Source organism: Boleophthalmus pectinirostris, unplaced genomic scaffold, assembly GCF_026225935.1.
Source record: "Boleophthalmus pectinirostris isolate CB_2022bp ecotype Guang Dong unplaced genomic scaffold, ASM2622593v1 HiC_scaffold_10, whole genome shotgun sequence".
Lineage (NCBI taxonomy): Eukaryota > Metazoa > Chordata > Actinopteri > Gobiiformes > Gobiidae > Boleophthalmus > Boleophthalmus pectinirostris.
In genome coordinates this window covers 17,302,195-17,318,631 of record NW_026570971.1, presented here as the reverse complement: position 1 = coordinate 17,318,631, position 16,437 = coordinate 17,302,195, and the positions used below count along the sequence as shown (strand labels likewise).

Sequence of the window (16,437 nt, the reverse complement as noted above, 5' to 3'; positions counted from 1 at the left end):
TGATGTGGAGAACACAGAATGTCACTTGTTAGTGGGAGGGATATGGTAGGCTTCAAGTAAATACATTGGGTAACATTTTATATTACAAGAGACATGATACTTTCTTTAAACTTACTTGATCTTTGCCTGGAATCAGAACACACACTTCTTCAATACTGGATGAAGATGTGAATCTGATCACTGGTGAATGTCCCTGTTTCAAATGGCTGTGATTGACAGGTGGATTAACCAATATGGATGGTTCTGTCCATATGGGGGAAAAAAATACATGAAAAAAAACATTGCAGATTTCTGCAGAATCAATGAACAAAGCACTAAACTCTGTTAATCTGAGGTGAGATAAACTTGATTTTAATTGTAAATGATAGGTGATGAACAGGCTTTTTTGTTTCACCTGCATCACTGAAATAAAAAAATCTGATTGCACGATCATGATTTGATCGGGCTTGAGGAGCAACAGAGGGTGTGGGGACCAGACTCATATCAGTGTGTGTGAAATCTTTATACAGAGAGATATCATTCTGGATTGGCAAACTTGATTAAGTAATGACAAGCTGTGTATATAACAAGCCCTAAGTACAATGTAATCACCTGTCCTCAAAATGTTGTGAAAATGAAGTGTGAGGATTTAAGTGCGTTATAATTCAGCTCTTGTGGGTTGTTCTTGGTCCACGGTAATGGTTACTAATAATAATTGAAAATGAGAGAAACCTTTTCTTAGTGCCCATTTGCAGGTAGAATATAAAGGACATCTGACATTCAATCTATGCCAATTTACTATGCAAATTACTGCACACAAGATGCCAATGATTTTCTGTGAGAATCCCAGCAGGGACCACGGAAGAAGTTTGCATAAGTCCAGTAAAAATATGCAGAAACATCAATTTGCACCCTGCAGCTTTTCCTACTGTACTAAGCTCAGTCCGGCGCCGCCATGCCAGTCCCCACATAATTATCAGGCCACACAGTGTGAGGAGTGCCTCCATTGTGGATCACTTGAAAAGAGAGGCTTAGCTCAGGCGCACATACAAGTACCAAACCCTCCCTCCTTTTTCTGTCTTGTCTTTCTCTTCAAACCTATCACTCTCCTCGGCCATATTGTTGCATAGGAGGCTGGTCCCCCAAGTGTGTGTGTTATAATGAGGGAGATGATGAGCTGCAGGCTTATTAATGACAGCTTTCATTGTCTGTGGGCTGGCTCTAAGTGAATAGACTGTGCAAAGGGGCTTGGACTGAGAGCACACTTGTAACTGAGCTAGTATGAGTCATAAATACTCCAAAACAGGTGGAGTAAAATAGTAACACTTACTGATCAAGGTAATAGATTGCTCCTGTGCAGTTGGTCATGTAATCTTTGACATAGCATCATGCTCACATATGTAAAAATCAGAGTTAACAGATGTTTAGCCTGGCATGACAATCGCCCACAACACCATGGAGTTGTGTGACTCAGTGAAACCTGTTATTACATGGCTACTGCCATTTTGAGACCTGGTCAGGCATTAGAAAGGAATGGCTGGGAGTGGGCAGCAACAATGCTTTTATTATCTCAAACTTGAAAATATAATCAGGCTTTTTTGGTGTTATAAAACCTTGTGTACGTGATTGGTGTAGTACTTGAGAAAATTTTAGAGGAGACTTGTTCTTATTCAGGTTTTCAAAATTGTTTTTTTTTTTTTTCTTTGCAGCAGTTGTCCTGTACAGGATTTGTGCTTCAGAAAATATCTGTTACACATTTTAGTACAAGAAATAATACTATTATGTATGTAACGTCTGTATGTATATTATTTTGTACCACTTTCCTTTCTAACTCTTTTGTTGTACATACTGCTGAGTAGTTCTCTTCTTGGACTCAAAAACATATTTGCTTTAATAACTCCAGAAGAGCTTCCACCAGTGCAGCAGACTGTAACAGGGAGCATTTACTCCTGTGGTTATGTTATGATCTGGGAAATAGTACAGGGGGATGATGTGATTTATAGTAGACTACAAACCCTTATCTGCCACCGGCAAGTCTTCTCAGTGTGGTGCCTACAGCTCATGTTAATTTCCATACCCCAGGCAAAGAGCTCTGATCTAGAGATGTGAATTACCTGTTTTACACAAATGGTAGAGCACGCCTGTCTCCGTCTTATCAGGGGCTAAACCTCTAGTTTTATTTGAAGGTATGCATTTCTAATAAAATTCCCTAAATGATATGTTACATGACTATTTCTCCAATGTTCCTTGTGCATATTTCATCCCACTAATACATGGCTCATTGCATAGTCAGATTTATGGAAGTGGCCCAGTACTGTGCAAGTGTCCGTTATACATGTAGAAATGTAATGTAATGTGCTGTAATGCTATCTGCTCGGGATATCCAGTTAGTCTTTTAGATGCATGGGAAAGCCTTTGATGCAAAGCCAATTAGCATAGAGTGCATAGCTAAATCTCCATAACGCTCTTAGTATCCCAAGGGAAGAGCTGTCCATGTACAGTGCAGAATTACATACATCATTATTTTATACAGTTGTAGGGCTGCAGTCATTAGTGGTGAAAGGGGAAGTAAGAGAGCGAGACTTTTTATAATGATATGTGCAGCTTTATGGCTCTCCTCAGTGTCTCCAGTGTGGTCCCCATTTTATCCAATTGGTTTTGTTATTATCTGCCTAACCTAAATTCTCCTCTCTCCACAGAGCGTAGATACAGTGTGTACATTATACCATCCACTCCACGAGGGAACTGTGGGTCCCATTGGTCTGATGGACGACCTTAAGCCACCTCCAGCACAGCGAGGTGCAGAGATGACATCAGCACCCATGGGTGAGGCCACCCTGCTCCGACCCTGTCCCAAACACATGAGTGTCACCGAGAGGCTGCGCAAGGTCATTCAGGAGCTGGTGGATACAGAGAAATCCTATGTGAAGGTGAGACGCTGACCAGAATCCACTAATACAGCATCAATATTGAATGAAACATGTTTATTTAATTATTCATAGACGGTTATTAACTATGCTTTAACGGTTCAAAGCAGAAACATGCCCAAACTGCAGATTGGCAGAGGGAGTAGAATGTCATGTTTAATATAATTTGGTGAAATAAAACTATTAATGAGTTAACAGTGGAGTAGCAGATTATGCTGTTTCTCTGTGTTGATTTGAGTCGTTGACATTGTGTCCCTGGCAGTGGCGGAGTTAACAATTTGGGGGCCCGAGGCCAACTTGAGTTTGGATCCCTCACTATAATGCACTTTTGTTGTTTTTTTTTTTTTTTTGTATTTATTTATTTTTTTATATTTATTGTCTGTTTTTCACCATTGTTTTTGAGACACACACATCTTTCCTTGATTAGGGTGGATTGGAAACTTGTCTTATTAGTTACATCACCTACTAGATAACAAGGGCTGAAAGTTGTTTTATTTTTTGCTAGTATAATTACATTTTTGTTTACATCCATTATATATGATGATGATTATGTTCAAGTCAGGGTCAAGCTGACTAGTAAATTCTAACATGAAAGGGGAGATGCTTTGACAGTTAAAATAGACTTGACAATCAGAAGCTATTTTGATGGATTTTTTATTTATTTATTTTATTTTTTTTAAAGTAAATCACTCATTTAATGTCATATTGAGAGAAAATTAAATTGCTCTGAGGCCTCGGCCAATGGTGGCACTGAGGACAGTTGTTTGGGGGCCCCTCCAGGTTTGGGGGCCGTAAGTGACTGCCTATTTTTGCCTAATGGTAGCTCTGCCTCTGGTCCCTGGGCAAGGATGACTTTTTAAAAATCAACTGACAACTTTTTGTAAGATTAAGAATAATTGGTATATGGCAAAAAAGTGGTGCTGCCTCATTTTCTGCATTATTCATCTCTTTGCAGCCAATTTGTTGCACTCAAGGTTTCCCAGTCTGACCTTTGTACCTCGACACAGAGCCATATTCATGATCGCACCGTGAAACTGTCATGGCCGACTATCCCCTCTTTGTTCTGTGCTCCTCGTTTTTCATTAGCGGCGCCCTCTCTTCCTCGCTGTTGATTTGTAATTGAAGGAAGGAGCCGGTCTTTCCACCGCTCCTCTCACACAGGGCCGATCTGCCCCCTTTTTGTGCACCATTGACTGTGCTATAGCCCTGAGGTGGCTGGTGGGAGGAGGATGAGAAGGTGCAGGAGACCTCATAAATCAACCTAATGAGAATATCCCCACTGATACTCAGACAGGCTACAACCACATTAAAAGCTGGAGGGTGGGAGAGATAGAAGGAAGCAGCCGATGCAGAAATGAGATGAGGGACTGTGGGATGGAGATAGTTGGAGGTTATAAAAGGAGAAATCGCAGTGTTCATATGAGTAAGTAGATTTTAAAGAAGTGAAACATGGCTGCCTCATTTGTAACAGTGTTTTAAATTTGTTCACAGGATCTCACCTGTTTGTTCGAGATCTACTTGAAACCTTTGCAGAGAGAAACCTTCTTGACGCTGGATGAGGTAAGAGATGCAAAAGATTAAAAAATAAAAACAAAAACACGTAGGTGGGTATGGACTATGCAGGCCATCAAATTCATTGTTATTAGTCAGGGGTGGTGTGGATGTACTAGGCCTTATCTGTCACATTGTTAGCAGTCAGAGGACAAATTAGCATAGCCCCGCAATGATATTATGGTGTTCCAAGGGGACACAGAGATAAAGGTGAGCACAAGAGCAGACCCGGCTGTGTTTCCAGTGAAAGAAAGCATCCCACATCTAAAGCTGATCTTGTCTTCTAATTAGATGTAGCTTAACATATCAATAATTGCAGTGTTCTAGTTCTCCAGGAGTGTGCATAGGGCTGTGGCGTGACCTCAAACGGAGCCCGGCCGCTACGCTCGAGACGCACCAGTAGTCGATAGGCCACGAGCTCTAGGGCAAATTAAAAGCCCATTATGGGACAGTGAGACGTGTCCAGACACAGAATGGATAAGGGCATGTTCTGCTTTTAATGAAGGGTTCCTCTGTGTGTATGTGCGTGTGTGTGTGTGTGCGCGCGAGTGAAAGAGAAGGTGCGTTTTGTCCCTAAGTGCCCTGTTCTGAGATGGAGCCATCAGAGTGTAGCTTTTATGACACTCCAGGGGGGTGAATGACTGACTGTTATGAATTACGAGCTATTATAGTTCCTTTTTCGTATGGCCTTACACACACCTTATAGAAAGGCCATAATAAAAAGGCATGTTTTGAGAATATTTGAAGTTCATAGACACGTGTCACTTTTTACTCAAAGTAGGTCTCTAAATTGTAATACATAGTCATAGTGGGAGGTGCTGCCTGAAAGCTACTGGTTAAAGCTTGCATTCTCAGTCTTGAAACACTTTTTTTCCCCGTTTTTTGCTGTGTTATTGTTTAGTAGTAGTTGTAGCAGCATAGTACAGAGGTAGTATTTAGTATTCTTTTAGTAGCATTAGACCAGCTTTTGTGATCGTGCGGGAATCATATGGATACCAGAACAATAGAAGTGTCAACATTAGAACTTTTATTCACTTTTTTGTACTACTTGTCCTGGGAATAGACTGCAGTTGCATCACTTATTTCATATTTGACCACGTATTCCCCCTGCACCTCTCTTCAAACAATTTCTTTGCTTTGTCCCCAGATGGAGAGCCTGTTCGGGAGCCTGCCCGAAATGCTGGACTTCCAGAGGGTCTTTTTGCAGACGCTAGAGGAGAGGATCGCCTCTTCACCTGATTTCAGCACCCTAGAGACCCCCTCACAGTTCAAGGTGAGTCATAGCACACTAAATCACACTATTGATTTCATGTCTTCAGCGCAGACCCAGTGACACCCTGTGTATATGACATTACTCTTGAATTTGGTGGTTCACAATAGAAAAGTAAGATTTATAAATAAATTTGGGCGTAATGACAGAAGCAGCAAAGTTTATTTATTAGTCTGATGTGAGGTGTGAGATGTATTGTGGCGCTATGGTTCACTGAATGAATGGAGAGGTGCTGATGGCACAGTGGGTGGGCAACTGGGTGTTTGGATGGTCTCCAAAGAGAAGGGTGTGAGAGTGCTTTTCTTTGACCCGTTCACACTTCCATCTGTTCCTCTCATACCTTCGTGGGTCAACACGTACCTTCCATCACTATGTCATTTCTGTTTGTCTCATATGGCACTATGGTCCATTTTCAGAAACTGCTCTTCTCTCTGGGGGGCTCCTTTCTTTACTATGCGGACCACTTCAAGCTCTACAGTGGATTCTGCGCCAATCACATCAAGGTTCAGAAGGTTCTAGAGCGAGGTATGTCATGCACCCACAGTCAATAGGCAGTAAAATATCAACCACACTGCAAAAAAATCAATGGGATGCAGAAAACAATATTCATTGTGGTAAACAACAGATACTTTCCATTGACATTATTAAGAAAGTTTAGCAGGTTCATAAGCATTCCACTCTGCATACAAACCAATACTTTTTGTTTTTTGCTTGTAATAGTTTTTAACTAGTAAATTTGTATGCATACAAATTGAAACCTCATTGTTGTGTGACCTTCTAGAGTCACTTCCTTGCACTCGTGTTGCATCAGAAAAAAACTTAAAGTTTGAAGTTTGGGACGACATGGATCAATGTTGCACTAAAGTGATGAAAGTTCATGATGACAGAAATGCTTGAATACGTACTTTACATAAATGAGACATTTTCACAAACCTCTTTGCTGCCAATATATAAGTACCTGTCTGACAAGTAGACACCACATCAATCTACGTTAATTCATTTCTAAACATGTGGCCTTTACATAACCTTGTGCGCTAACCACAAAACATTCAACCATGGACGCCTGCTAGCCGCAATAATTTCTTGTGTTTCTCTCAGCATGTGACAGAGCTGGAACTTTAAACATGATTTATGCCTGTTGCGACGCAAACCTTTCTGGGCATATTTTGGAAAGCTGCCCAGCATTGAGAGAAATGCTGAAAGAAAGAGCTCACTTGCTGCCAACATTGGGGAGGGGGGATATTGCCCCCAATGCACTGCTTAAATCAGCCCATTACCAGAATTGCGTAGGATATTCCTCGAAGTAAGCAGAAGGATGGACGTTTAATAGGATTAGACAGGAGCAAAACACGTCAAAAGTCTCTGGTGGATGAGAGCGACCTGGAGGAGAATACAGCACAGCAAATATGGTTTTCAATATGACACTGCAGGAAAGGAGCACTCAACAACCTTAGTTTAAAAAAAGTTGAGGCACAGCTTAAAATGTTAATATAATAGAATGATGCATCTTCACAAAACACATACGACAGTAGTAGTCAAGGAGGATTACAAGACCTCCTTGTACCAGTCCCAAGCCAGCATAAAGTGCAGTGTTAGGAAAGGCAGGAAACTACCAGTTAGTATGTCAAATACTAATACATTATTTTCACTTCAACATCAGTTTATTATTCAGTACTGCCATATGATTCTATGTAAAACCCTCAGAATTCAGTTGTTAGTATTAATTCCATCATCCAAGGACACTGCTAAAATCCGTTGGTGTTTGTCAGAGCCTTAAGTAATCTCACGTCTCATCTTCCCTTACCACCTCCTGCTTCCCATCATGCCAAGGGGCGCTGGGTTGCCTAGTTTCACTGTTTATTTGTTGACTCGTTAATTGCCTGCCAATTACTGTGGGAGGTGTCGATGCAGCTGCCTGTCTCTAGCTGGGAGTGCTATAATTAATACTTTAATAGCCCCCCTCGGTACACATCACTCGCTGTAGAGGGAAAATGCCATCACCTTTATTGAAGACTCATTCTCTGCTTTTACTTTCAGTTTCACACAGGGATGTTGTCATAACTGGTACCGTTTTCTCCAGAGCTCCATTATAAAGGAGTACTGGAATGATGTGTTACGATGGTCAATTATAATGAACGTTTTGTCACTTTTACCCCCTGTACTGCAGTGATCATGGTATGTTGCACCGAGGCCTCTACCACCCCCTGCTGGTGACATTGTAGTGTGTCACAATGGTGCACTTGCTCGTCATAAACTCTGCAGTGTGTTTGAGATCAGGGTGGACCTTGTGGCCATCCATCGACAGTAACCCAGAGTTTGATGCATCATTAATCGTATAGATGAGCGTGGAAAATCATGCGAATCATATTCTCTGGCCTTCAGTCATCACAGCCCGAGCTAATTAGAACGCCTTTGAGCGATCAGACAGCTATCCGCCACAATCAACACGGCCAATGAGTTCAGATGAATTATGCCCCATAGGCGCTCTTGGTTTTACCATCACTGAGTTTCATGCATGGGTTTTGGAATAGGAACATGGGTTTAATGTTGTGAAGTGCAAAACAGTCCAGAGGCTAAGGAAAATTTAAAGGTGTATCAATATCCATAATACACAAATATACACAAATTTAAAATACATACAACACAAAATTTAAATATAATTTAAACCTATCTCCTGTCTCAAAATAACAACATAGTACTCTGATTTGCTCAGGTTTGTATTAAGTTGTCCCTGTAGAACGCAGCACTGTCAAATGTATTTCATTACTCAGCTGGCTCTCTTACGTCCAGAAAAAAGTTACACTTTTTGCAATTTGTGTTTAAATGATATTACTCAAAGTTCCCACCCTGCTTAAAAAAGGGTTTTGATTCCATTTAGATCAGTATATAATTTAGGTCACACTGAACAACTATTTTTTACTGTTCCTACAATAAAAAAAGAAATTGGCCGCAGAGCATTCAACTTCAAAGCTCCAAATGAATGGAACAACTCACCCTCCTCAATCTGATCAATTACATCGATCCATCATTTTAAGGCATCAGTCTTCAGATACTTACATACCTCCCGCTCCTGTTTTCAATAAAAATACACTTTTATTTGATGTACTTTCTGTTGTGCATAGAGTTGCTTTTTTTCTTCACTAATTTACAAATATAGGTGTGGGGATGATAAAATCAGAGCTGTATATCTTAGGATCCTGTATTGTACAGCGTGAATGTTGTCTGTGTGTTGTGTGAATGTTGTCTTTGTGTTTTGTTTGTCTTTTGTTCTGTTTTGATTTGTTTTTTCTTTTTTTTGTAAACATTATTTTTGTTAGTGTATTTAGGGCCCTGTCGCAAATGAGATGCTACATCTCAAGGTGCTTCCCTTTATATATAAATAAATTTGATTAGGGAAAGTAATAATAATAATTAAAAACTAAAAATGAATAATCATTATCATGGTAACACAAAATATATAGTTCAGTTGATTGTGTTTTCATTTTACCAAGCTGTATCTTTTTTAAATTCCAGACTAAGAATTTAAGCTTGTGGATAATCCGCATTAATTCGGTATGTCTGTTTTTGTAGCTAAGACCGATCAGGCCTTTAAGGAGTTCTTGGACGCTCGAAACCCCACTAAGCAGCACTCGTCCACCCTGGAGTCCTACCTTATTAAACCAGTCCAGAGGGTGCTCAAGTACCCCCTGCTGCTCCGTGAACTCGTCTCCCTCACTGATGCAGACAGCGAGGAGCACTACCATCTCTCCGGTATGAAAAAAATGTTTGAATGCAATTTCCCAGAAGCACGACTAGTTAAAAATATAGGCTCCATTCACTCCTGTCACTTACCGACACACTGCTTCGAGGACACTATATGTTGTGATATGACATGACATAGAGCCAATATAAACCCGAGTGAATCCCTGTCAACATGTCTGCTTTGTGTCCCCGCAGAGGCCCTAAAAGCCATGGAGAAGGTGGCCAGTCACATCAACGAGATGCAGAAGATTTACGAGGATTACGGAGCCGTGTTTGATCAACTGGTGGCTGAGCAGAGCGGACATGATAAAGAGGTGGGATTTGTTTTGGTAACCATTGTCAGTCTGGGTTAAAATCAGAGAACTGCGCAGAAACATGGTAGTTCTTTGATTCAGCAGCTCAGAGCAATGCGGAAATCAATCTTATGCATCAGCTGGCACAACTTTACAGCAGTTTCAATCAATTTTATGAAATAATGCCATTTTGGATTGTCTTCATCTAGCAATCACAAAATGTCTCTTGTCAAAGTTACTTGAATAATTGAAATTTCCCATTATTTCTATGATTACTTCAACTAAAATATAAAATGTCCAATAGAAATAAAGAGGTTAACTTACAGTATTCATTAATTCAATTCAAAATCTTGTTTATATTACATCTATCATAGAATAATTCAAGACAGTTTGAAAGGAATAAATTATAATCAGTAAGTATATGGCTGTATAGATGTTTGACTTTGAACGAGTCAAACTTTGAGAAGTTTTAAAGCTTTTAACATCAAACGATACAGTGCATAATTGAACCCAGCGTTCCATTGAATGATCAGCTCAAAACTGTTTATGCGCTCATCTTTGCATTATCTCCTGGGAATTAAATAGTTTACAAATTGATGAAATATTTATTGGCTTGTGCTCCAGAATATTCAAAGTGAATGCTAAATCATGTTGTCTAAAGTTGCGTTGCGTTTCGGAGCTCATAACAGTTTTTATATTAGAATAAAATATCATCTTTCACCTGGTGCACAAACAAGTTCATTCTTTGGGACCCCGAGCACAGACTTGAGTGCTTAGTATGTATCTCACAGTAGCTCCTCTGCAAACAGCACCAGTCTATTGTTCTGCTCCTGTCTTTGTGCTTTTTAAGATGCCTAGTCTCACTTTGTCCCTCTGACTCCCCGCACAGGTTGCAGAGATCTCCATGGGTGAATTTCTCATGCACTCTTCTGCGGTTTGGCTAAACCCACACCCTTCTCTGGGCCGGATGAGGAAAGACCCTGAAATGACTGTGTTTGGTAAGTAGATGCTGTCCAACATTGCATTACGGGGAACATAGCTTAAAACCTACACGGGATATATCAAGTTTTGATGTTTTTTTATTGTTACTTGGTTTGGTGGGAGAGTACGTAATGTAAATATTTATCATAGTTTTACATCAGTTAAGTGTCAGTTTCAAGGGTGTAGGTTTGGTCTCAGTTTTGGTGGACATTATCAGCTAATTATCAGTCCGGCTGCTAACGGCGCATGAGAAGAGTTCCGTTTGGGAGGTGCACTTGTGGTGATAGTTGCTCTTTTTTTTTTCCACGTCGACTCATTATAAGACAAGTTTAATTGAAGATGAAGCTAAGTAAGTTCCTTTTCAAAAGTTTTTCAAAGTTTGGTTTGCAGCGTCTTCACTCACACTTGCTCAAGCCGCCATCTTCGGGTGCTGCACTGTCCTGACACTTCCCCAGTTTAGGCTCCTGGCACCACTAATGACATCACTCTGTTGCTGCCAGTGAAACAGCGGCAGGGGTAACCCTGTCGTCATATCACTGAATACATCTCAGAACGTCTAATGAACAAATTGTGAACTAAAACGTCTTCAAGTGATACTACTGAGTTTGAAAAAATATCGGAATAAATATATATTTTTGTTTATTTAAATAAAATGGCAAATATTGATAGGGACTATTTTGTCTTCCCCATGTCCCCACCGTAACTATGCAAACCTATGCACTTTGCCAGTTTGAGGAAAGGAAGTAGAATCAAAGCCCAAAAATATAGGAAATAGACAGTTTTGAATAGATAGTTTTGGCCCTTAACATTAACATTAGAGGTAAAATAAGTAAAATTATCTCTACATATGCCATGTATGTGTCCAGCCAGGAAGTAAAAATGTAAACTTGCCAAAGTAAAAAAAAAAAGGTAAAATCAATCTTTCAGTAAAATAAGCTAACCCGTCATATGAAGTAATCCTCTTTTTAAGAATGATGAAGACATATTTATTTCTACTAAATGTAACCATTTATCTGGGAAATTATTCTGAATACCACCTCTCTCACTGTAAGCCTGAGTTATGGTTCTAGCATTCAAGCTGGCATATCAAATGCATCTGTGGGCTGCTCTGGCTCAGCTTTCCCCCACGAGGCCTTCACTCAAATCTAAAACTGCAATGTGTTCTCTTCTCACTAGTATTCAAGAAAGCCGTCATATTGGTCTACAGGGAGAGCAACAAACTCAAGAAGAAGATGGTAAGTGCTCATGGTCATTCATTTTGTACTGTTTTTAATATGGAAATGGCGTATCACATTGTTTCTTTATTGAACAGGCAAACCCGCGATCGGCACTTTCTCATGGAGATTCGGACGTGTTTAAATTCCGGTGGCTCATCCCCCTGTCAGCGCTGCAGGTCAGACTCGGAAATACTGCAGGTAAGAAGCGCGCGATTATCCCCATTAAATCACTCACAAAATACCCCCACTAAATCTTCTCTTTACCCTCTGCATGTCCCCAAGCGCCGCCTCGGGCCCTCGGCACACACACACACACACACACACACACATACGCATACACATGGCTTCCTGTACTTCTTGGGGACATTACAGTGATTTACATTCATTTTCTGGGGACCAATCCTACCTTTTAACCATAGTCTCTGTTTAATAAATTTTTGTGTAGCCCAATATTATAGAAATGTTGATTTAACCAATAAAAAGTCAGCAAATCAAACCGTCAAAAATAACAGATAACAGATAAGCAGATTAACCTATTACTACTTGCCTAACGTTAAAGGTGCACTGTGTTCTTTGCTATTAAAATGTTTCACGGTATGGCATTAATCGTTTCCATCTAGCATTTATTCATTATGGCATTTATTAGTTTCTATTGCTCAGAAATACAATAATGACCTGAATTGTAATGTAATGTAGTGCTGTAACCTGCATATCTCCCTTGTGATAGACGAATTTACTCTATACTGTGGAACATTCTAGACATTATTCGTAAATCACAAAATAAAGGTGGATTTCACCATTATTGAACATTAATGAGGATATTTTATTGTTGATTGAGTGATCATGTCTCTCTGGACAATTAGTATGACTCAAGTTTTAAACAATGAAAAACAGTCACTGAAGCAGCAATAAAAGGATCCATAAGTCACCTATTTGGACCTACATGCAGATCGTGACTAGTCAGGCTGGCGTGACCTAGTGCCGCCACTCAATTTCATTTCTCTCCAGCGACCAGGTCAGGAATCGGAATACACTAAAAGTGTTAGTTCGGGCACCAGCCAATCAGCGAAGAGCCATACATTCTGTGTTGGAAACAATTCACGAGATCGAGGATTTAAAGCTGGAACAAAGAGAATGTTTGGTGAATTTTATCAAGGGGAAAGCCCTTCTTCCTACGGGATTTGGAAAAAGTTTAATATACCAGTTAGCCCTGTTAGCGGCGCATTACATACATCCCAACCAAATAACAGCGATTGGTTAAATTTAAAAAAGTACTCGCCTACCATCGAGCAAACGAATTCTAACACTGTGAGGTCAGACAGTTTCTACGATGTGAAACCAGCTGATGAATCAGGCTAAATTGTGACAAGGCAAACTAAAAACATTTCTTACGACCCACCTGAGGGTCACGACCCAATCTTTGGGAAACGCTGTTCTAGAAAAGCAATAACATTTTCATGGAGCCAAGAAGGTGGCGGACCCTCCATTAGAAATGTTACAACAATTGGATTTATTTCAGTTAATTTGAAACTATGTTGTTGATCTCATAATAAAGGACTTATGTCATGAAGACCAGATTTTTCTCCCTATAAAGAGGCTAGGTCCTCACATATTTCAGTCCCCACATAAATACTGGCTCACACACCCACTATCTTTTGTCACTGTGTGCGAGCTCCCTCTCCATCGCCCTTAGAAATCATATAAGTCATATTTGGGGCAGGTGATTAAAAGCTTCTATTTTCTTTGTGGCTCTCACAGGGACCGGCGCAGAGAGCAGCTGTATCTGGGAGCTCATCCACTGCAGGTCTGAGGTGGAGGGGAGGCCCGAGACTGTCTTCCAGCTGTGCAGCAGGTCAGGGATTAAACTCAGGGTGGAAGAGAATTATATAGTGGGCAAAGATATTTATCATTTCTAGTTTTTGTAACCTTGTGCCAATGTAATGTCATAAAAATGTGTTAACAGGGTGAGATTCCTAGAGTGCCTTAAAAAGATGGCTTAAAAAGTAATGTGAAATACATTTTGGAGCTGCAAGATAAATCACAATCGAATTGAAACTTGCCAAAGATGCAGTTTTTAAAATACAAACTAAATATCGTATCTTTATTTTGCATAAAAACTGCTAACCATATAGTCTAGATCAATCACAATCTCAGTGCTTGCTAGAAAAACCGCAATTAGATATTTTTCCAAAACTAGTGAGTCCTATTTAATGTACTTTAGGAAGCCATAGATATTTACTCATGATGTCCTTTGTGATACCAGCCTGCTCATTTATCTTTATCCCTGAAACTGAGCAATATTTTCTCTAGTTCTTCCCTTATAAATCTTGCAGAATGCCACTCATCCTTTAGATTTCAAGGCCTTTATATATTTTTACAATCCATAAAATTGATCCTGTGAGGTCACGCTATCCTTCTCTCCGCAGTGTGCCCGAGAGCAAGGTCAACATCATCAAGGTGATCCGCTCCATCCTGAGGGAGAACGTGCGCAGGAACATGAGGAGTGAAGGAACACTGGAGAGGAACTGTAAGGAGCGGCTGGCCCCCCTTCGCAACACACTGCCTTCCTCCGCCCGCCTCGGTACGCTCTGTGGATTTTGTTTAGATACATCTGATCTTGTCTTAAGAAAATATATAGTGAGTTCACATTTGGTGCCAGATCCTGCTTGTTGGGGAGGTTCTTTATGAAAACATGGAGCTATTTTCGTTGGATGGTGTCCTGTAATGTTATCTTAAAAATCAGGCTTGTGATGCCAAGTCTGATGATGGTATCTCATGTTTCCACTGTATTAAATGCTTGAAGGGCATCTGCAGCTTGTGTTTGGCAGAGATAAGCGTGGCCTATCTGACCTCCCTCTTACCTCTTTTGGCAGGTTCCTCCAGAGCGTCCTGGCGCTGTAAGAAGCCAGGAGGCGATTTCTCTTCTCAGACTGGGAACACTAAAGCTGGACCCGACTCTGATGAAGGCAGCCAGAGCAGTGGGACCTACAGCCTGTCCAGTGCCACTCCTCTGTCCTCTTCTGCAGACACCACCAGCCCTCCGTCGCAACAGCCCGCCCCTACCTCTGTGAAGGAGTCCGACATACTGAGTGACGAAGATGACGACGGCTTCAGCGAGACCAGGAGAGACAGTGGAGACAGCAGCTCGCCCACAAGTGCCATCGAGGCCCAGTTCATCCAGCTCCAGCTCTCTGAAGAGGCCATCTTAAAATGCAGCTCGGCCCCTCGTGTGCAGCCTGAGGGAGGGGGCGACACCCCGGAGATCCAGCCTAAGCTCAAACAAGGACACTCCAGCGCGGTGAAGAGAAAGGGCAGCAGTGTGAGGAGGAACCGAGGGGCTCTGTTAAATATGAAGGAGCACAGTCGCTCTCTGGACAGCCAGACAGACACAGCACCAGCAGATCACCTGAATATTTTGTTGGAGAGAGAGTTTAGCGTTCAGAGTTTGGCGTCGGTCGTTAATGAAGATTGTTTTTTTGAGCAGACGGAGAACTGTGCGGCAGAATGCAGAAATGTCATGTCATGATAGAGACAAAACAGAGCACAACTATTCATTTGTGTCTGAGCCTTTTATTAAAGCCATACAGACCAAAAGGTTCTGATTGTGAGCTTTTATCTCAAACATGCTAAGAAAATATCATGACAGCCAGGCGTTTACTGAGCACTAAATCACAGGTTTTCTTTGGGTTTCAAAACAAAGATACTGTTTTTCTTTCCTGTCAGGTGGGCCAAATTGAATTTCAAAGCTTCTAGTATGCTTTTATATAAAAAAAAGAAAAATCACTGCTCAGGTTTGGTCCAATTTTACTTGATCATCTATGCTGCAGCGACAAATTATGTAAGATCACGTGGGAAAGAATAATGGGAACCGACCATAGAGCAGACTTCCGGAGCCAAGCTGGGAGAGGCCAACTTAAAACAGGAAGGACATGGGGACTGTGAGAACCAAGCCTTTTGCTGTATCGTGCACTAAAATACACTGTTTGCCTATACAACAGAAATGTATCTGTACAGGTGTAATGTAATTTTTATTTATTTATACAGGTCCTGTACATTGGTAACGCTTTAGGAGAAGGCTTGAACTGATACCAAGTTTGTTAGAAAAATCTTTAAACGGATTTCTTCACATTTTGCTGTTGATTTCAGTGTATATGATCTTCTTATTTGATCTTATCTGTTTATACTGCCTTCTCTTATTACTGTCTTGTAAATATTTTGTACCTTCAGAACACTTTTCTACACATTTGACACTGTAAAAAGATTGTGTCAACGCAATAACTTGCAATAACTACCACAGATATTGTTCTAAATACTTGTTTGCCTTAAGTGCAAGGTACTACGAAAAGCTGTTACTAAAATAGACCTTTGATGGTAATTCTTCTGAACTTTACTATGCCTTTGATGCTAGCAAACCAAGGAATGTGAATGCCTCTTTCTTATCAAGCTATTTTATTAATAAAAAAAAACAACTCTGGTAA

At 40.6% G+C, this 16,437-nt stretch overlaps 1 protein-coding gene across 6 annotated transcripts in view; it reads left to right on the top strand.

Annotated features, from left to right (window-relative positions):
* Positions 1-16,437, top strand: part of tiam2a (TIAM Rac1 associated GEF 2a) — a 102,639-nt gene extending 86,202 nt beyond the window's left edge. For all 6 annotated transcript variants that reach the window (XM_055161281.1, XM_055161287.1, XM_055161294.1 and 3 more), the window contains 12 exons: positions 2,679-2,909; positions 4,398-4,466; positions 5,605-5,730; positions 6,144-6,252; positions 9,298-9,477; positions 9,664-9,782; positions 10,651-10,759; positions 11,919-11,977; positions 12,055-12,157; positions 13,718-13,811; positions 14,386-14,540; positions 14,833-16,437. In XM_055161281.1, the coding sequence (XP_055017256.1) occupies positions 2,679-2,909; positions 4,398-4,466; positions 5,605-5,730; positions 6,144-6,252; positions 9,298-9,477; positions 9,664-9,782; positions 10,651-10,759; positions 11,919-11,977; positions 12,055-12,157; positions 13,718-13,811; positions 14,386-14,540; positions 14,833-15,485 (2,007 nt within the window). In that variant the 3' untranslated portion in view covers positions 15,486-16,437. The remainder of the gene's footprint in view (positions 1-2,678; positions 2,910-4,397; positions 4,467-5,604; positions 5,731-6,143; positions 6,253-9,297; positions 9,478-9,663; positions 9,783-10,650; positions 10,760-11,918; positions 11,978-12,054; positions 12,158-13,717; positions 13,812-14,385; positions 14,541-14,832) is intronic.